The 20110-nt window shown below is 47.8% G+C and overlaps 2 protein-coding genes and 1 pseudogene across 6 annotated transcripts; 1 reads left to right on the forward strand and 2 right to left on the reverse strand.

The window, feature by feature from the left end:
- LOC111541768 overlaps positions 1–359 on the reverse strand; it is a 1287-nt pseudogene extending 928 nt beyond the window's left edge.
- Positions 229–14728, forward strand: CCDC65 (coiled-coil domain containing 65). 2 transcript variants are annotated; one of them, XM_023211239.3, is made up of 8 exons: positions 229–565; positions 1042–1209; positions 8672–8841; positions 9674–9812; positions 10995–11192; positions 11416–11634; positions 14080–14232; positions 14318–14728. In XM_023211239.3, exons 1-8 carry the CDS (start codon positions 434–436, stop codon positions 14591–14593), a joined length of 1455 nt encoding a protein of 484 aa, XP_023067007.1. In that variant the 5' UTR covers positions 229–433; the 3' UTR covers positions 14594–14728. The 2 variants fall into 2 exon arrangements, with proteins under 2 accessions (XP_023067007.1, XP_023067008.1); XM_023211240.3 differs by having other exon boundaries at positions 229–543; positions 1060–1209.
- Positions 14729–15112: 384 nt separating this feature from the next.
- On the reverse strand, positions 15113–19736 carry FKBP11 (FKBP prolyl isomerase 11). 4 transcript variants are annotated; one of them, XM_023211243.2, is made up of 6 exons: positions 18784–19736; positions 18533–18598; positions 18048–18135; positions 17710–17743; positions 16962–17032; positions 15113–15354 (listed from the first exon to the last, which is right to left on the reverse strand). In XM_023211243.2, exons 1-6 carry the CDS (start codon positions 18913–18915, stop codon positions 15137–15139), a joined length of 609 nt encoding a protein of 202 aa, XP_023067011.1. In that variant the 5' UTR covers positions 18916–19736; the 3' UTR covers positions 15113–15136. The 4 variants fall into 4 exon arrangements, with proteins under 4 accessions (XP_023067011.1, XP_023067009.1, XP_023067010.1 ...); XM_023211241.3 differs by having other exon boundaries at positions 16962–17125; XM_023211242.2 differs by lacking the exons at positions 18533–18598; positions 18784–19736 and adding an exon at positions 18261–18475 and having other exon boundaries at positions 16962–17125.
- Positions 19737–20110: the final 374 nt, after the last annotated feature.

Here is a 20110-nt window from a genome sequence, read left to right on the forward strand (position 1 = left end):
CCTCCCAAAGTGCTGGGATTACAGGCTTGAGCCACCGCGCCCGGCCACCCTAGAACTTAAAGTATAATTAAAAAAAAAAAAATGCACTGAGGGGACAGGTTTTTGAGAGGTTAAAGGACCCTCTCAAAAACCGACCGCGGTCCTCCACTGGATAGGGGGCGCTCCAAGACAGGGACTCTTCTAGCCGTTGCCTCTCCATATTAGCGAGATCCTCGTTGCTAGGAGACTAGACGCGTCTTACCGTGGGAGAGCTCAGCATCGCTGATAGCCCGGGGTGTCTCTTGTGCGAGGGCTGAGATCTCAGGTCCCACAACCGCCCACAACCGGGGCAGTTCTGGAAGGCCCCTTTCTAGGGACATTTTTCTTCTACGCTCTGTAACGCGGGTCGAGACAGGCCGAAGCTTCTTTCCCGGATCCAATCCCCTGCCCCGCCATGCCTAAGAAAGGAAAAAAGGCCAAGACGCCCCTGTCCGATGAGGAGCAGCTGCTTCTGTTTCAGCAGAAGTTGCTGGCAGAGGAGGAGATGGCCAAAAAGAAAGAGAGGCTCCTCAGCCAGTTCTTGAAGGTGATGGCCTTTTGTATTATGTCCTGCTCAACCCCATCCACCCGCTGCGCTGGCCTGTCAATGAGGGAACCTCATTTTCATCCTGACCTCCCCTCCTCCGGAAATCGTGAGACCCAGATATACTTAGATTTCAGGCAACATTGTTTGGGAGGCGGGGGTGTTCTCCGCGAAGCATGGAGGGGGTGCGTGGTATACAGCTTGGCAGTCTCTATTGAATCACAGAACTGGGACCTTAGGTCCTGTCCGCTGTCCCAGCTGTCTGGAATGCTGATATTCTCCCTGGAGATGGGTCATTACAAACAACATCCTACTCTGATGCTCCCACCCTGAAGGAAATTCACCCTTGCCCTCCCTAAATGCCATCAGGCCGTTCCCATCGAAAAGGGGTAAGGTGTCAGCTGATAAATTAAGAGTGATCTTGTTTGTTGTACTGAACGGCCCTGACTTCCTGGAGGTATATTTATCCCTTCACACAGGACAAGCTGGCCAAGGAGGAACACAACAGTGCTTTGAACCTTAATAAGATTAACACACAGTGGAGAACTGTCCTTAGGGAAGTCAAGACCAGAGAGCTTCATAAGGACATTGAGATCCTCAGCCAAACATTTGAACGAGTGGTGGACTGTAAGGACAACGTCATCAAGGTAGGCACTCTTTCCAAGGAAACCCTGAGTATGGCTTCCTGACCTCTTAATAGAATGAGCCTAGTGAATTAATCCATCTTTAAGCCCTCACAAGACACAGGCTGTGAGAAAGCCAGGCTATTGGTAACAATGGTTTTCACAGAAATAAAAAATAGAATATGGGACTATCTTTCATCCCTCTCTCCCTTAGAGGAGCCACTCTCCTTGTAATCTACTGCCCCAAACCAGCACTATCCAATAGTAGACTTGTAAGGCACAGTAGACATCACCCAGTGCCTTGAAATGACTCCCACACCTTCATTTCAATGTCAGAAGGCTCAGTTCCAGAGGGGAACTGACTTGCCCAAGGTCACATACCTAGTCAGTGAGAGAGCCAGGACTCCAGCCTGTGTTTATTGATTCCCACTACAGTGCTCCATTCAACCAAATTGTTTGGCCTCTTGATTCAACTTCAGTGGCCCTGGATAAGGTTGAGAAGATCTCCATGGGTAAGAGCAGTTCTGGATTTCTAAGCAATTCAATCAGCCATCCTTATGCTCCTGGGAGGTTCTTGAGTTCTTGATTCCATCCTATCTTTTCTTCTAAGGGATTTTCTGTACCCCTTCTTTTTTCTTACTTTTAATAGTCTACCTCCGTTTACTGCCTTCTCCTTAGTCTTTTTATTTATTTATTTATTTATTTATTTATTTATTTATTGAGACGGAGTCTTGCTCTGTCGCCAGGCTGGAGTGCAGTGCTGTGATCTCGGCTCAGTGCAGCCTCCACCTCCCGGGTTCAAGTGATTCTCCTGCCTCAGCCTCCCGAGTAGCTGCAACTACAGGCATGTGCCACCATGCTTGGCTAATTTTTGTATTTTTAGTAGAGATGGGGTTTCACCGTGTTGGCCAGGATGGTCTCGATATCCTGACCTCGTGATCCACCCGCCTTGGCCTCCCAAAGTGCTGGGATTACAGGTGTGAGCCACTGCGCCCAGTCAGAGTCTTTTCAATTGTAAACAAAACAAAGCCCACAGTAACAGCAAAATATACATTGCCAACATGGTATTCCCCCTCTAGAAAACACGCATTTCTCTTTCATAGCCTAACCCCTGGGGAAAAAGCTCAGCAGACCTTGGGCAGCTTCCAGAGATATATATTAAGAGTCCTCAAATTTTTTTTTTTTTTTTTTTTTTGAGACGGAGTCTTGCTCTGTCGCCCAGGCTGGAGTGCAGTGGCTGGATCTCAGCTCACTGCAAGCTCCAACTCCCAGGTTCACGCCATTCTCCTGCCTCAGCCTCCCGAGTAGCTGGGACTACAGGCGCCCTGTAGTCATTGTAGACATTGGTCAGACTGGTCTCTAACTCCTGGCCTCAGGTGATCCACCTACCTCGGCCACCCAAAGTGCTGGGATTATAGGCATGAGTACTAGGGTTATCTTTCTAAAGCAGAAATCTAATCCTGTCACTCCACTGCTTAAATCTTAGTGGTTCCCCCATCTATAGGAAAAAATCCAAACTCCTTAGTAAGAACATCAAAGCCTTTCGTGATCTGGTTCCTACCTGTACTTTTTTTTTTTTTTTTTTTTTTGAGATGGATGGAGTTTCGCTCTTGTTGCCCAGGCTGAGTATTACAGGCGTGAGCCACCACACCCGGCCTCTGCCCACCTGTACTTTTCATACAGCCAGCCTTGTTTCTTACCTGTGCCTTTGCATATGCTATTCCCTGTGTTTGGAATTCTCATCTCCATTTCTTCTCCAGTCATCCTGACACACTTTCTTATCATTTTTATTTTTATTTATCTATTTTTTTTGAGACGGAGTCTCATTCTGTCTCCCAGGCTGGAGTGCAGTGGAGCGATCTCGGCTCACTGTGACCTTCGCCTCCCAGGTTCAAGCGATTCTCCTGCCTCAGCCTCCCAAGTAGCTGCGATTACAGGCACATGCCACCACGCCCGGCTAATTTTTGTATTTTTAGTAGATACAGGGTTTCATCATGTTGGCCAGCTGGTCTTGAACTCCTGACTTCAAGTGATCTGCCCACTTCAGCCTCCCAAAATGCGAGGATTACACACCACACTGCGCTCTGCCCTTTTTTTTTTTTTTTCTGAGATGGAGTCTCATTCTGTTGCCCAGGGTGGAGTGCAGTGGTGCAATCTCTGCTCACTGCCATCTCCACCTCCCAGGTTCAAGTGATCCTCCTGCCTCAGCCTCCTGAGTGGCTGGGACTACAGGTGTGCGCCACCATGCTGGCTAATTTTTGTATTTTTAGTAGAGATGGGGCTTCACCATGTTGGTCAGGTTGGTCTGGAACTCCTGACCTCAGGTGATCCGCCTGCCTCAGCCTCCCAAAGTGCTGGGATTACAGGAGTGAGCCCGACCATCCTGGTAAACTTGCATTCCTCCTTTAAGAGTTGATACAAATGACATCTCTTTGGTGAAGCCTTTCCCAGTGCTTAGTCATATGTAGGCACTCAATCCTTTATATTCATTGTCACTCAATAAATCATCAACCTTATAGCAATTTCTATGTTATGGTGTGATTTTCTATTTATGTAACTCTTCCTACTAGACTGTAAGCTCCTTTGGGAGCAATGGGCATATCTTTTTATCTCTGAATCCTCATCATCCTGCACAGTGCTGGTACATAGCAGGGATTAGGTAAACATTTGCTGAGTGAGTGAATAGTCTTCCATTATCAGAACCTATTTCATAGGATCCTTTTATCATTGTAAACATATAAGGTAAAAGCTATCTCTGTGTAGAGGTCATGGTAGTTTACAGTGAGTGGACTCAAGGCGCCTGGATCATGTGGGCAATTCCATAAATGCTTTTCTGTTTAATCTTGTTTTACTTTTTTGAAGGTAGTACATTCACATTATTCAAAATCCAAAAAAAAAAAAAAGGTTATATAGAGAAAAGTTCCTCCCCACCAGTGCCTTCCAGGTACCCAGTGTTCCTTCCAATAATTCTAGTTTCATAAGGAAACCTTTTTTCTTTTTTCTTTTTTTTTACATAAATGATCACATTATATACTATTCTGCCCCTTGGTTTTTTCACTTAATAATATATCTTGGAGGCTGGGCACAGTGGCTCATGCCTGAAATCTCAGCACTTTGGGAGGCCAATGCAGGTGGATTGCTTGAGCCTAGGAGTTCGAGATCGGCCTGGGCAACATGGTAAAACCCTGTCTCTACTAAGAATATAAAAATTAGCTGGGTGTGGTGGCATGTGCCTATAGTCCCAGCTACCGGGGAGGCTGAGGTAGGAGGATCACCTGAGCCTGGGAGGCAGAGGTTGCAGTGAGCCGAGATTGTGCTCATATATATATGAGATTGTTCCATATTTTCCCATAAAGAGCTTCTTATTTTACCACTGCATAGTATCCTGTACTGCAGTTTACCACATTACTTTTTCCTCTGTATTTTTATTTGGGTAATTGGATTTAGATGCTTAGCAATGTTGTATCAAGAGGCACATATTGTCTAGCTCTCTTTTTGTGATGTTAGCAGCTGTTGATCCATTAAATCATTTAAAATGTTTAAATTGTATTTTAGAAATGGGGATGGGGCCGGGCACAGTGGTTCATACTTGTAATCCCAACACTTTGGGAGGCTGAGGCAGGCAGATCCTTTGAGCCCAGGAGTTTGAGACCAGCCTGGGCAACATGGTGAAACCCTGTTTACAAAAAAACTTAAAAATTAGCTGGGCATGGTAGTGCGTGCCTGTAGTCCCAGCTACTCAGGGGGCTGATGTGGAGGATCAATTGAGCCTGGGAGATTGAGGCTGCAGTAAGCTGTGATCATGACACCTGAACCAGCCTGGATGACAGAACACGACCCTGACTCAAAACAAAAAGAAATAGAGATGGGAGGCCGGGCACGGTGGTTCAAGCCTGTAATCCCAGCACTTTGGGAGGCCGAGACGGGCGGATCACAAGGTCAGGAGATCGAGACCATCCTGGCTAACATGTTGAAACCCCGTCTCTACTAAAAAAATACAAAAAACTAGCCGGGGCGAGGTGGCAGGCGTCTGTAGTCCCAGCTACTCGGGAGGCTGAGGCAAGAGAATGGCGTGAACCTGGGAGGCGGAGCTTGCAGTGAGCTGAGATCCGGCCACCGCACTCCAGTCCCGGCAACAGAGCGACACTCCGTCTCAAAAAAAAAAAAAAAAAAAATGCCGGGTGCGGTGACTCAAGCCTGTAATCCCAGCACTTTGGGAGGCCGAGACGGGCGGATCACGAGGTCAGGAGATCGAGACCATCCTGGCTAACACGGTGAAACCCCGTCTATACTAAAAAATACAAAAAACTAGCCGGGCAACGTGGTGGGCGCCTGTAGTCCCAGCTACTCAGGAGGCTGAGGCAGGAGAATGGCGTACACGCAGGAGGCGGAGCTTGCAGTGAGCTGAGATCCGGCCACTGCACTCCAGCCTGGGCAGCAGAGCGAGACTCCGTCTCAAAAAAAAAAAAAAAGAAATAGAGATGGGGTCTAGATGTAGTGATCCAGTAAGGAAAAAAAAAAAAGAGAGAGAGAGAAAGAAATAGGGATCGGGGCCTCACTCTGTTGCCCAGGTTAGTCTCAAACTCTCGGCCTCAAACCCTTGCTTCAAATGATCTTCCTGCCTCAGCCTCCCAAAGATCCGGGATTACAGGTGTGAGCCACTGTGCCTGGCCTGATTTTCTTTTTTTTTTTTTTTTTTCTGTTGAGACAGAGTCTCGCTCTGTCGCCCAGGCTGGAGTGCAGTGGCCGGATCTCAGCTCACTGCAAGCTCCGCCTCCCGGGTTTACGCCATTCTCCTGCCTCAGCCTCCCGAGTAGCTGGGACTACAGGCGCCCGCCATGTCGCCCGGCTAGTTTTTTGTATTTTTTAGTAGAGACGGGGTTTCAACATGTTAGCCAGGATGGTCTCGATCTGCTGACCTCATGATCCACCCGTCTCGGCCTCCCAAAGTGCTGGGATTACAGGCTTGAGCCACCGCGCCCGGCCCCTGGCCTGATTTTCTAATAGTATAGTTCATTTTTTGTTCATTAGCTTGAGTATTTCTGAAAAGAGATACTTCCCCTCATTTTCTATTCAATTACTCAGAGCTATAGTTTATATAGGAAAAGCAAGATAAATGCTTGATTCTTTCTCTTGCCTTTATTTAACAGTTTTTTAAAAAAATTGGTTGTCTGGTATCCTCCAGTGATAACTGATTAAAAAACAAAACAAAACAAAAAACAAACTTCTGGCTGGGCGCGGTGGTTCACACTTGTAATCCCAGCACTTTAGGAGGCCGAGGCGGGTGGATCACGAGGTCAGGAGTTCAAGACCAGCCTGACTAACATGGTGAAACCCCATCTGTACTAAAAAATACAAAAAATTAGCTGGGTGTGGTGTGTAATTCCAGCTACTCTGGGAGGCTGAGGCAGGAGAATCACTTGAACCTGGGGGGTGGAAGTTGCAATGAGCCGAGATCGCGCCACTGCACTCCAGCCTGGGTGACAGAGTGAGACTCCATCTCAAAAAAATGAAGAAATAAAAAATAAAAAATAAAAATAAATAAATAAATAAAAATTCATGTGCACTTGGCTTCTCACAGAATGACTGTTAGGCTCCTGGAGGGATAATCCTAAGAACAAGCATTCTAAGGGGCAGGAAGCAGAAACTGCCAGGCCAGCCAAGGGTTATGCCTGGGACTGGCACAATGTCACTTCCACCGTATTCTATTGACCCATGTAGTCATAGGGTCTGCCCAAATTCAAGGAGCTGGAAGAAGAGACACCACCTTTTGATAGAGGAGTGGCAAGGTCACATAGCAGAGAATTGTAGGATGGGAGATATTGCTGTGATTTTCTTTGGAAAATCTGCCTCAGTGAGGCACTTCATGTTGGTTCCCGGGTCCTTCTGACATGACCCTTTTGGTCTTTGATAGTTTCTTTGCTATCTTTTATGATAAGATACTCCAGGTTCTGCCGGGAGCGATGGTTCATGCCTGTAATCCCAGCACTTTGGGAGGCCGAGTCAGGCGGATCACAAGGTCAAGAGATCAAGACCATCCTGGCCAACATGGTGAAACCCTGTCTCTACTAAAAATGTAAAAAATTAGCTGGGTGTGGTGGCAGGTGCCTGTAGTCCCAGCTACTTGGGAGGCTGAGGCAGGAATCGTTTGAACCCAGGAGGCTGAGGTTATAGTGAGCCAAGATCACACCACCACATTCCAGACTGGTGACAGAGCGAGACTCCGTCTCAAAAAAAAAAAAAGATACCCCAGGGTCAACTCATTTTCTGCATCAGACCTCAAAGCACTCATTTCTCCAAGAATCCCTGATTCCTTTCAGTGGTAGCTACATCACTGTAAATGTTAGTCATCCACAGGACACTGGCTGGCTTCATGGGGCTCCTTGCTATCACTTTTTTTTTCTTCTTCTTCTTCTTCTTTCAGACGGAGTCTCGCTCTCTTGCCCAGGCTGGAGTGCAGTGGCATGATCTCAGCTCACTGCAACCTCGGCCTCCTGGGTTCAAGGAATTTTCCCACCTCAGCCTCTCGAGTAGCTGGGATTACAGGCACGCGCCACCACACCCAACTAATATTTGTATTTTTATTATTTATTTATTTATTTTGAGACAGAGTCTCGCACTGTCACCCAGGCTGGAGTGCAGTGGCACAGTCTCAGCTCACTGCAACCTCTGCCTCCCAGGTTTAAGCAATTCTCTTTGCCTCACACTCCCGAGTAGCTGGAATCACAGGCGCCCACCACCATGGCCGGATTTTTTTTTTTTTTGTATTTTTAGTAGAGACAGGGTTTCACTATGTTGGCCAGGCTAGTCTTGAACTCTTGACCTCATGATCCACCCACCTTGGCCTCCCAAAGTGCTGGGATTACAGGCTTGTGCCACCGCGCCCGGCATTTTTGTATTTTTACTAGAGACGGGGCTTTGCCATGTTGGTCAGGCTGGTCTTGAACTCCAGACCTCGTGATCTGCCTGCCTTGGCCTCCCAAAGTGCTGGGATTACAGGTGTGAGCCACTGTGCCCGGCCTTTTTTTTTTTTTTTTTTTTTGAGACAGGGTCTTGTTCTGTCACCTAGGCTGGAGTGCAGTGGCATGATCACAGCTTACTGCAACTTTGAACTCTTGGGCTTAAGCAATCCTCCTGCCCAAGCCTTGTGAGTAGCTGGGACTATAGCCTGGGTAATTTTTACGTTTTTTGTTTTTTGTTTTTTGTAGAGACTGGGGGTCTCACTGTGTTGCCCAGGCTAGTCTTGAGCTCCCAGGCTCATGTAATCCTCCCACCTTGGCTACCCAAAATGCTGGGATTACAGATGCAAGCCACCTTGCTCAGCCCTTGCCATCACTCTTGCTTTACACGAGTGAGGAGGACAACCAGCATTCTTAAAGCCAAATTGGCAGTAGGAACAAATAAAAAACTGCAAAGCTGAATATATTTTTATTTTCTCACACAGATGCCATTCAGCTGGAATGGTAACTCTCTCTTTCTGGCCTAGTCTTTAGCTAAAGACCTGTCCGAAGCTGAGGAGCAGTACGCCCGTGCCCTGCGCAGTCACTTGCACAATGTTGACCAGCTTTTGGCCCTGCAGAGGCACCGGCTCAGTCTCCTGGAGGAAAGTTACAACATGGAGCTGGAAGCCCTAACCAAGGAGTTTGAGACAGAAAGGTATGGGGGCCTAAGAGAAGATGGGGAATTGAATCCAGGCGAGTGTCCAGAGTCTGTGTCAAGGAGTTGCCTGTAAGCAAGTGGCTAGTATCTTGGAGCATCCCACATTGATTATCACAGGACCCCCAGCAGAGAATATCTTGGTTCCTTTTAAACTCTGGCTTAAGTTTGCAGCTCTAGCTTCCCTTTACTCATGTCAGGCCCCCTGTCTGTGTGCCTTCACCACCCACTTTCTTCTTTTTTCTTTCACTATTTTTTTCTTTCTTTATTATTTTTTTTATTGTGTTTTGTTTTTTCAAGACGGAGTTGCGCTCTGTCGTCCAGGCTGGAGTGCAGTAGCGCGATCTCAGCTCACTGCAACCTCTGCCTCCCAGGTTCAAGCAATTTTCCTGCCTCAGTGTCCCCAGTAGCTGGGACTACAGGTGCGTGCTACCTCACCTGGCTAAGTTATTGTTTTACTTTTTTTAATAACTCTTTTTTTTCCTTCTTTTTAAATTTAACTCCTCAAATTCCTTTTACCAACTACCCACTTTCAACTATCAAAATCCTACCCATTTGGCAGGGAACAGGGATGGGAGAGAGACTTCTCACTGTAACCTTTTGTACTTTTTTGGCATCACATGAATGTATTACCCATTCAGAAATCAAAATAAAATAACCGTGTTCATTTGTTCTAGCCCTAAAGAGAACAGAGCCTTCCCTCTCTCTGTTCTCCATCAGTACCTGAGAGTTTGTACCATTCACATAGATTTATTACATACTGCTTTGAATTATCATTACTGGTTAATATCCTGTATCCCTCAGAGCAGGGACAGTGTCTTGTCTCCTACAGGAAGACAATTATTGACCAACATGAGAAAGAGATTCACTATCTACAAGATATCTTCATGGCCATGGAGCAGAACTATATAGATTCTGAGTATGAAAGCAAGCTGGAGTTCCAGAGCATGTGGAATGATCTCAAAAACATGGTACGGAGGGAGAGTAGATAGACAAGAAGTGGAAGGAGGTGATAGAAAAATGCTCAAGGAGGCTGGGAACAGTGGCTCACACCTGTAATCCCAGCACCTTGGTAGGCCAAGGCAGATAGATCACTTGAGACTGGGAGTTCAAGACCAGCCTGGGCAACACAGGGAGACTGCCATCTCTACCCCCCCACCAAAAAAAAAAAGAAAAGAGCCAGGCATGGTAGTGTGCTCCTATGGTCCAAGCTACTTAGGAGGCTGAGGTAGGATGATCACTTGAGCCCAGAAGATGGAGGCTGTAGTGAACTGTGATAGCAACACTGCCCTCCAGCCTGGGTGACAGAGCGAGACCCTCTCTCAAAAAAATTAAAAAATTAAAAAGTTAAAATGCTCAAGGCTAGCATTGAGCATTAGAGGTAGAAGAGACTAGAGGTAGAAGAGACCCCTTTAGCCAACACAGTGAATAAAATATCATTGCCACTGTAGGTATCCCAAAACTTGTAATTTTGTGAAAATTGGTCGGGAGGGAAGACCATTCTAAAATGTCAAGGGAATGCATTTTAGAGCTAAAAAGCACCAACGAGATCATCTGGCTTCACCCCTGTGATTTTCAGATGAAGAAAGTAAGGCCCAATAAGTAAAATGACCTGCCAAAGTCATGCTGCTGGTCTGTGGTAGAACCAGGAGAATCTAGGTCTCCTGCCCCTTGATCCAAAGTGCTTTCCGTTGTCCTCGAGGTTGCAAACTTAGCCAGCCCACAGACCTAGGTTTGGGTATGGAGTTCTTTGTTTTTATTTATCCCATAGTGTTTTATAAAATTTTGTGAATAAGCATCTTACACTTTAAAATTGGAGATCTCATAAAAACATCCAAATTTTCAACTTCCCTTGAAAAATTTAAAGATCTGGCAACAGTGGGCCACATTTCCAAATGGCAAGGCTCACGTGGAGCTCAGTGGCTGCCCCTCCTCCTCCCAAATGCAGCATTTCCTCTCCAGTTCACCACAGGCCCCACCCGGCCCACAAAACTTATTTATATCATCTGCCTGGTCTTCTGTAGGCATGTTCATTGGAGACCTCTGTACTAAACTATGCTACAAACAGTTCAAGAGGGTGAGGTTGCTGGTGGAAGTGAAAGGGCACTAATAAGGTAATTCCAAACATTTGCTATTTTGGGGTCACTTGCTAGAATTTAGAAGAGAAGCACTTTCTAAGGCTGCACCTGGAGAACATAGTAGAAGATCTGTGGAGAAAGTTCCAGGATGTACTCAAGAATTACACTGATGCCACAGAGGATCGAAAGGCTGCCTTTGAGACCCTGCAGGTGAAGGATGAGAAGAGCTCCAAAGAGATTGAAGTACATATGAAAAAAATACAGAAACTACAGGTTAGTGTATACTCACTAACCTGTGAGTTACTCACAGTGAAATACTCACTGCTTTAACTGCTCTATTATCCCCTCTTCTGCTTCCCCTTGTTTCCCCTGGGCCTCATCACTGATTGGTTGGGAAAAGATGATATGCTCTGATTTCAGTCCCCAGGCAGCCCTTTTACCTATCTCACTGAAGACCCTCATTTGGCCAAGTGTTTCCCCTAATCTGTTCCTCTAGGATGCCATAACTATTTCAAAAGGCAAGATCATGATACACAGCCGTGAGAGTGAAGATGAGAACCGGTATATCCGTAATGACAAGGAATTGGTCCTTGTACAACTGCGAAAACTTAAGGCCCAAAGGACTCAGGCCCGGGCAGCATCCCAGAAGAACTTAGTCAAACTCACCTTGGAAAGTAATGCCACCCTCAAGGCCCTGAGAAAGATTGTTGATAAGGTAACACAAGGGAAAGGACAGTCAGAACAAAGTCAAGGAACCTGGCTCCCTGCAAGGTTAAAGGGATTTGGAAAGGATAGCGGAGGCTTCTTCCTGCTTCCTGGCTGAGTGGACACTTGGAATACCTTTTTTATTCCATGTTTCCTCCCCTAATACATAAATTAATTAGTTTGTTAATTAATAAATTATTTTTATTCCATGTTTCCTCCCCTAATACATAAATTAATTTATTTATTTATGTATTTCTACAGATGGGGTCTCACTATGTTGCCCAGGGTGGTTATGAACTCCTGGCCTCAAGCAGTCCTCTTGCCTTGGCCTCCCAAAGTGCTGGGATTAGAGGCGTGAGCCACCCTGGTGAGCCCCTTCCTACTTTTTTTTTTTTTTCTTTCTGGTGAAGACAGGGTCTCACTCTGTCTCCCAGGCTAGAGTGCAGCGGCGCCATCTTGGCTCACTGCAACCTCTGCCTCCTGGGCTCAAGCGTTCTTCCTGCCTCAGCCTCCCCAGTGCATGGCTAACTTTCATATTTTTTGTAGAGAGGGGGTTTCGCCATGTTGCCCAGGCTGGCTCAAACTCCTGGCCTCAGACGATCTTCCCACCCTGGCTTTCTTTTTTTTTTTTTTTTTTTGAGACAGGATCTCCCCGCCTCCCCCCGGCTGGAGTGCGGTGGCCGGATCTCAGCTCACTGCAAGCTCCGCCTCCCAGGTTTATGCCATTCTCCTGCCTCAGCCTCCCGAGTAGCTGGGAGTACAGGCGCCCGCCACCTCACCCGGCTAGTGTTTTGTATTTTTTGGTAAAGACGGGGTTTCACCGTGTTAGCCAGGATGGTCTCGATCTCCTGACCTCGTGATCTGCCTGTCTCAGTCTCCCAAAGCGCTGGGATTACAGGCTTGAGCCACCGCGCCCGGCCCACCCTGGCTTTCTAAAACACTAGGATTACAGGCATGAGCCACTGCATCGAGCCACCTCTTACATTTTAATTAATTAATTATTATTAGTATTTTTGAGATGAAGCCTTACTCTGTTGCCCTGGCTGGAGTGAAGTGGCATGATCTTGGCTCGCTGCAACCTTCACCTCCCCGGTTCAAGGAATTCTCCTGCCTCAGCCTCCTGAGTAGCTGGGATAACAAGTGTGCACCATCACACCCGGCTAATTTTTGTATTTTCAGTGGAGACAGGGTTTCACCATGTTGGCCAGGATGTTCTCCAACTCCTGACCTCAGCGATCCACCCACCTTGGCTTCCCAAGTGCTGGGATTACAGATGTAAGCCACCATGTCTGGTCTACATTTTAAATTGAAATGAATTGGCCAGATGTGGTGGCTCATGCCTGTAATCCCAGCACTTTGGGAGGCCAAGGTGGGAAGACTGCTTGAGCCCAAGAGTTTGAGACCACCCTGGGCAACATAGGGAGAGCCCATCTCTACAAAAAAAAAAAAAGAAAGAAAAAAAAACCTGGGCATAGTGGCACACGCCTGTGAGCCTAGATACTTGGGAAGCTGAGATGGGAGGATCACTTGAGCCTGGGACATCGAGGCTGCAGTGCGCCATGACTGCACCACTGCACCCCAGCCTGGGTGACACAGTAAGACTCTGTCTCAAAAAAAAAAAAAAAAAAAAAAAAAAAAAAAACAGAAAAGAAAAAAGAAATGAATTAATAATGAAAGAGTTTTTGGCTGGGCACGGTGGCTGACACCTGTAATCCCAACACTTTGGGAGGCCAAGGCAGGCAGATCACCTGAGGTTGGGAGTTCGAGACCAGCCTGACCAATATGGAGAAATTCCATCTCTACTAAAAATACAAAATTAGCTGGGCATGGTGGCGCATGCCTGTAATCCCAGCTACTCGGGAAGCTGAGGAAGGAGAATCGCTTGAACCCTGGAGACAGAAGTTGCAGTGTGCCAAGACTGCACCACTGCACTCCAGCCTGGGCAACAATAGTGAAACTCTGTCAAAAAAAAAAAAAAAAAAAAAGAGGCGAGTTTTTTTTTTTTTTTTTTTTAAAGAAATGAATTAATAATGAATGAATGATTTTTTTTTTTCTTTTTTGAGACAGGGTCTCACTCAGTTGCCCAGGCTGGAGTGTGGTGGCACCATCTCGTCTCACTCCAGCCTCTACCTCCTGGGCTCAAGTGATTCTTCCACCTCAGCCTCCCCAGTCGCTGAGACTGTAGGCATGTGCCACCACGCCTGGCTTTTACAAATTTTTCTGTAGAGATGGGATCTTCCTATGTTTCCCAGGCTATGAATTAATTTTACAATAAGAATAGAAAATACTTGGAATAGTGTGTGTTACATGGTAACCTCTATTTGCTATATGTATTTATTGCTATTGTTTCCCACTTGGATGAGTAGCTTCCCTGGGTTCAAACAGGGGAATCAACTCCACTAGCTTCCCTCTCCACTCCCTTTCCTAATATAAACTCTCTTCCTGCTTCAAATAGGGTGAAAAGATCCTTAAACTTGCTGAAATATGTAGGAAATTTGAAACTGAGGAAGAAAAAGTGCTGCCTTTTTATTCATCAGTATTGACTCCTAAGGAGCAGGAGGGGATTGAGGAGAATAATCTAGAAGAGCTTACTGAGGAGCTCGCCAAGGTAAAGGCTGGGGGATGGTGGGGCATTGGGTAGCATTTGCTAGTGGGTCTCGCTGCACACCTTCTCCCTGCAACTCCACTCCCAGGTGATGGTGGACTACACAGGAATGGAGAATTTCTGGAAAAGGTACAACAAAGTGAAACTGGAGCAACTGAGCCTCCAACACAGACGAGCCCAGCTGCTAGATATCAATGGAAAGCTGCGGGAGATGCTGAAGCAGTACTTGGATGGCATCTCAGTGAGTGACGAAGTGCTGAGCCAGCTCAACCCACTCTTTATAGTCAACTATCAAAGCAATTTACCCCAGCCCTTGTCCATACCTACAGCCCATCCAGGTGATAAACAACATCCAACCACTTAAAATATAATTGAAGCAGCCCACGTGATCTTCCACAACCTGTGATCTAAGGAAAAAAATCTTTCAACTCCTAGAGATTTTTTTTTTTTTTTTTGAGAGATGTAGGGATGTTGCTATTAAAAATTTCCATGGAGTTTATGAGCTCCTTGTATCTTTTCCATATTGAACAGAGCAGTCCTCTTTGAGGACACTAGGAACACTGTGGTCCCAGGGAATAGAGAGAACAGCTAGGCAACTACCAGAAGGCTCACTGCTCAATTAAGCATCCCTCCTCAGAATCAGGGCGCCATGAGAGCCAAAACCCATACCTTAAGGACTTAGAGATCCTATGGGAAGACTCAAGACCAGATCCTTAAAAGTCAGTTAGGACAGCAAGAAGAGGCCAGGGGAAGAGGTGATCCAGGGCCTACAACCACCCCCATGCCAGGCAAGATGCAACTAAGAATGCTTTTTTCCTCAGCCCTTTACCTCATTCCCACTTTCAAAGGCAGTCTCAGAAAGTATCAGATGAAGAATGCAAAGAAGTTTTTTAGAATTTATTATTTATTATTTCTTTTTGCTCTTGTTTCGTTTCTCTTCCTTGAGCTTCTTTTTGGAGACTTTGGGTCTGTTGGCCTTTCTGTATAGGTGATACCCAATGAGGCCCAGGAGGGCTGGCACCATGGCCATCCCTACCAGAGGCAAAATGCCCTTCACCAGCTTTAGCCAGTAGTTGGCTCGGATTAGTGCAATCAGCTCCACGTCATACTGCACCACTGCATCCGCTGGAGAGGCAGAGGGGTGGAGAGGGTTAGACTCTCAGTGCATTTTATCCAGGGCTCAGAATCTGAATGAAAATAGGGAGGGTAGGCCACAGCAAAGCCAACAACTATGAAGCTGACAAGATTTAAATGTGGGGTTGAATTCCTTTAGACAAGAGTAGAGGAGGATTATGAGCAGAGTTCAGTGATAGTCATGCTGACCCCAACTACACATGTGGCTTGGGTCCAGTGACAAGTCTTTGAATGCAGGAAAACTTTCTGTGAATATGAAATGTAAGACTCTTCTCCATTTGTAAGTGGGAGAACCCTCTATACTAACTACTAACTTATCGTATTTCCAAATAACCACATGGATAGAGTCTTTGCAGGGCTGAAATTAAATGGATTTAAACTAGACTTTAAAAAATCAACCAACCAATGAGCACATTCAACGTGATTATGAGATAACAGGAGTTTCAGCATAAGAACTGAAGAGGAAGAAGGATGAGGATGCTGCTTAAGAAGTAAAGGGGCAGGTGGAACAGAAATGAGTGGGCGGAAGAGGTGCAAATAAGCAGCACTGGGAATGGGGAGGTATAGGGCTTTGGGTAAAAGAGTTTCTCCTTGGTTGCCCTACCCTCCTTCCAGGCCTTCCTCTAAGCTGGAACTAGAATAAAAATTATGAGCCCAGCCAGGTGCGGTGGCTCATGCCTATAATCCCAGCACTTTGGGAAGCCAAGGCAGGCGGATCACCTGAGGTTGAGAGTTTGAGACCAGCCTGACCAACATGGAGAAGCCCCATCTCTACTAAAAATACAAAATTAGCTGGGCGTGGTGGCACATGCCTGTAATCCCAGCTACTCGGGAGGCTGAGGCAGGAGAATCGCTTGAACCTAGGAGGCAGAGGTTGTGGTGAGTGAAGATTGCGCCACTGCACTCCAGCCTGGGCAACAAGAATGAAACTCCGTCTCAAAAAAAAAAAAAAAAAAAAAGAAGAAGAAGAAGAAGAATTACGAGCCCAATACTCTGTGGAATACAACACATTTTAGCTAATAGAACACTTGTTAGAACTGAAAGCAAAAGATATGCATTGTGGGAAATCTGTCCATCTCAACCCTTCAAAAATAGACATCGGCAGTGACCTATGATGGCTTTTAAAGTTATGGGGTAGACTTGGCTTTAACAGTTGCTTTTTGTTTTGTTTTGAATTACTTGACTGTAATTATTTTTACTATCTCTTCTCTGATGGAGGCTGAAAGGAAGGAGGGGGGGGCAGCTGTACAGCTGACACAGCGTAGAGTTGTAGAAAAGGGCAGGAAAGAAGCCCAGTGTTCTGGGAAAGGTGGTGGCACAGGCAGCAGACCCATGTGGCCCAAGCAGTTCTCTTCCCTAACAAGTTACTGGCTGCTAGAGGTCACACCAGGTGGCCTCATCAGGTTATTTGTCTTTAGTCCCTGTTGGTGATATGAGGAAGAAAAAAGTGGCCCTGGAGATAGAAGCCCCAGGCACTCCTGTCTGTCTAAACAAACTTGATCTGGACCTTCTCAAGCATCAGACAAAGTATATAGCTCCTTACAGCTCTTAGGGACTCGGTATTTTGATGGCCTGAGAGACAGGCCTAGTCAGATTACCTGGGACAGATGGTGGAAATCCTCGTTTTCCATAGGCCAAGTGAGAAGGAATGATTGCCCTTCGCTTCTCTCTGAGGGAAGGAATGTCAGTCACAGCCAGAGGCAGGAGAGGTAGGCCAGCAGCCTCAGTCCAGCTGAAGCTCCTCCAGCAAAACCCTCTGGATCTTCACACCCAAAACACAAACTTTTCCACCTGAACACCAAACAGGCTGGCCAGCAAAGGTGTCCATCTCCCCATGTGCCTCAACTCCCCAACAAAAGCAACAGCACAAGAGGCACAGAGGCTTTGGATGCCCTCAGGGTTCCCACTGACCTGGACCTGTCCAGTGGGAAGCAGGGTCCTTTATTCCACATTCTCCTGCTTTTTTTTTTTTTTTTTGAGAGAGAGTCTCACTCTATCACCCAGGCTGGAGTGCAGTGGCCGGATCTCAGCTCACTGCAAGCTCAGCCTCCCAGGTTCACGCCATTCTCCTGCCTCAGCCTCCCAAGTAGCTGGGACTACAGGCGCCCGCCACCTCGCCCGGCTAGTTTTTTGTATTTTTTAGTATAGACGGGGTTTCACCGTGTTAGCCAGGATGGTCTCGATCTCCTGACCTCGTGATCTGCCCGTCTCGGCCTCCCAAAGTGCTGGGATTACAGGCTTGAGCCACCGCGCCCGGCCTCCTGCTTCTTAAGGAGCGAGGATGGCAGAGAAAACCTCTTCCCATGCAAAGAGGGTACCCAGGCCCACCCCTGCCCAGTTACTCACCCCACACACATGTCTAGAAGACTCTGCTCCAGACCTTGAGGAAGAAGACACAACTGAACTGGAAGCTATCCACCTTCCCCAAATCCCATGACATGAACAACAAAGTCTTCCTCCTCCATCCTCAATAGTTCTTGCCCCCACTTCTTAGATCTCTGGCTTCCAATAGGGTATGGGACAAGTGGAGTATTAGAAGTGAGGTTTGAACCTCAGAAGGTAACTGGTAGAGCCCTAGGGTCTTACTGATTTCAGGGGGAATTTCCAGGGCAGCTTTGGAGCTGAAGAGGCTAAGAAAGGGCTTAGGTTGTGAAGAGGTAGAATGGGAGGCACAGGTCACATACCTGGAATCACCTGCTTTTGGCCAAGTTCTATAACCAGAGGGTCTCTGGTCAGGGAGGTGTCAATAATACGTCCATCTACCAAGCTTCCCTGGGGGGAGAGAGCATCAAGAGCATACACCTAGCACCCTCTCCCTCCCAGCAGGCGCGCAACACACACCTGGACCGCTGGGCGGCGGCAGCCCCCTTACAGCGGCAGCCTAGCCTTCCCCTTACCGCTGTAAGGAACAGGAAGCCCCAGAGGGCTGGTGCTTCTCGGAGATTTCTCCACCCTGCACTTCTCCGTGCCAGGTAGGAACTGGCAGAAAAGCAAGGAGGAAAAAGAGGCACGGAAGAGCAACGCCTCTCCCCTCGCCACATGCTCTATGACCCCAGAGCCCCAAGTTTCTTCTCCCGAACCGCTTGCCACGTGTCCAAGCCAAAGCTGACGTGTTTCAGCAGGGCGCCACCCCCTCCCAGGCCCCGCCCCGGCCCCCCAGACCCCTCACCGTGTAGTGTATGTGGAGCGTGTCTCCAAAAGCAGCTGGCTCGGCACATGGTTCGAGGGGCTCCACCTACGATCGGACTACAGGGGTCACGGATGCTCTGCCAAAGATCCCGTTCTCGCTCCTAGACCCGGCACCACCCCCAACTCAGTTCCCGCACTTCCTCCCTTCCCGGCTCCCAGATTCGTTGAGATCCCTGTGTTACCCCACAAGGCTCGGCCCACGGGTGCTGAGGTTCGAGACTATCTCCTCACCAGGGTCTCCACTTGGAGGGTCCGGACGGGACTTTCAGTTTCGAACCCAGCCTCAGCCTGGCACACCGCCGCACTGAGCAGCAGCAGCAGCAGCAGCAGATGGAGCGGGAGGAGTGAGGGGCGCAAGGCCATGACTGGGCGCGGGGCAGGGAGCCGGGGCACCAGGACAGGCTGTTCGGGTGGCGGCAGCTAGGACAGCGTTCCCGCAGCGCCCAGGCCAGACTGGACGGGACGGGGCGGGTCGCGATGCTAGAGCTCCTCCTCCTGCAGCCCTTCCTCCACCTTGTCCCCACCTCCGAAAGGGAGGAGGCCGAGGGGCGCCCTCTGTACCCTCCATGATCCAGAGGGCGCAGGTTCTGACCCGTCCGTTAGACGTTCTGTCCTATAACGTGGGTTGGGCCAAATAATAGCACCCATTTACGATTACCTACTGTGTGTCAGGAGCTAGTCTCTAATCCTCAAAACCAACCTAAAAGGTTGGCATAATTGTTTCCATTTTACAGATAAGGCACAGGGTGCTCAGGATGTGCCCAAGGTTATCAGGCTAGGTGGTGACACAGACAGGATTCAAACCCAGGACTACCTGAGTCCAATGTGGTTGCTAACTGCTCTTTCCTCCAAGTTATGTCTCCTTGTGGCTATCCTGGCAGTGTCTGGCTGGCCAACCCCACCCAGACAGTTGTCTCATTCCTCTCCCACCTCCAACTACTTCAGCCTGAATTTCTGGAGGTTATAGATCCAAATATCCGAAAGAGGGCAGGGAGCTGTCCTATCCCTATCCTTTGAAAAGCTAGCTGGAAAGAGCAAGGAGCTGTTTTCCTGTAAGAACAGGGTAAACCCCTGATCTTTTCCTCTGGTGCTACTACTTCCTTTCTCCTTTCATCAACAAACTTCTCAAAGGGCAGCACACATAACCCCTTTATGTTTGTGTAAAGACTTCACTTTTTTTTTTTTTTTTGAGACAGAGTCTCGCTCTGTCCCCCAGGCTGGAGTGCAGTGGCCCGATCTCGCCTCACTGCAAGCTCCGCCTCCCAGGTTCATGCCATTCTCCTGCCTCAGCCTCCCGAGTAGCTGGGACTATAGGCGCCCACCACCACGCCCGGCTAATCTTTTGTATTTTTATAGAGAGGGGGTTTCACCATGTTAGCCAGGATGGTCTCGATCTCCTGACTTCGTGATCCGCCCACCTCGGCCTCCCAAAGTGCTGAGATTACAGGGGTGAGCCACTGCACCCAGCCGACTTCACTTTTTTTTTTTTTTTTTTGAGACGGAGTCTCACTCTGTGGCCCAGGCTGGAGTGCAGTGGAGCGATTTCCACTCACTGCAA

The sequence above is a fragment of the Piliocolobus tephrosceles genome, chromosome 10, assembly GCF_002776525.5.
Source record: "Piliocolobus tephrosceles isolate RC106 chromosome 10, ASM277652v3, whole genome shotgun sequence".
Taxonomy (NCBI): Eukaryota; Metazoa; Chordata; class Mammalia; order Primates; family Cercopithecidae; genus Piliocolobus; species Piliocolobus tephrosceles.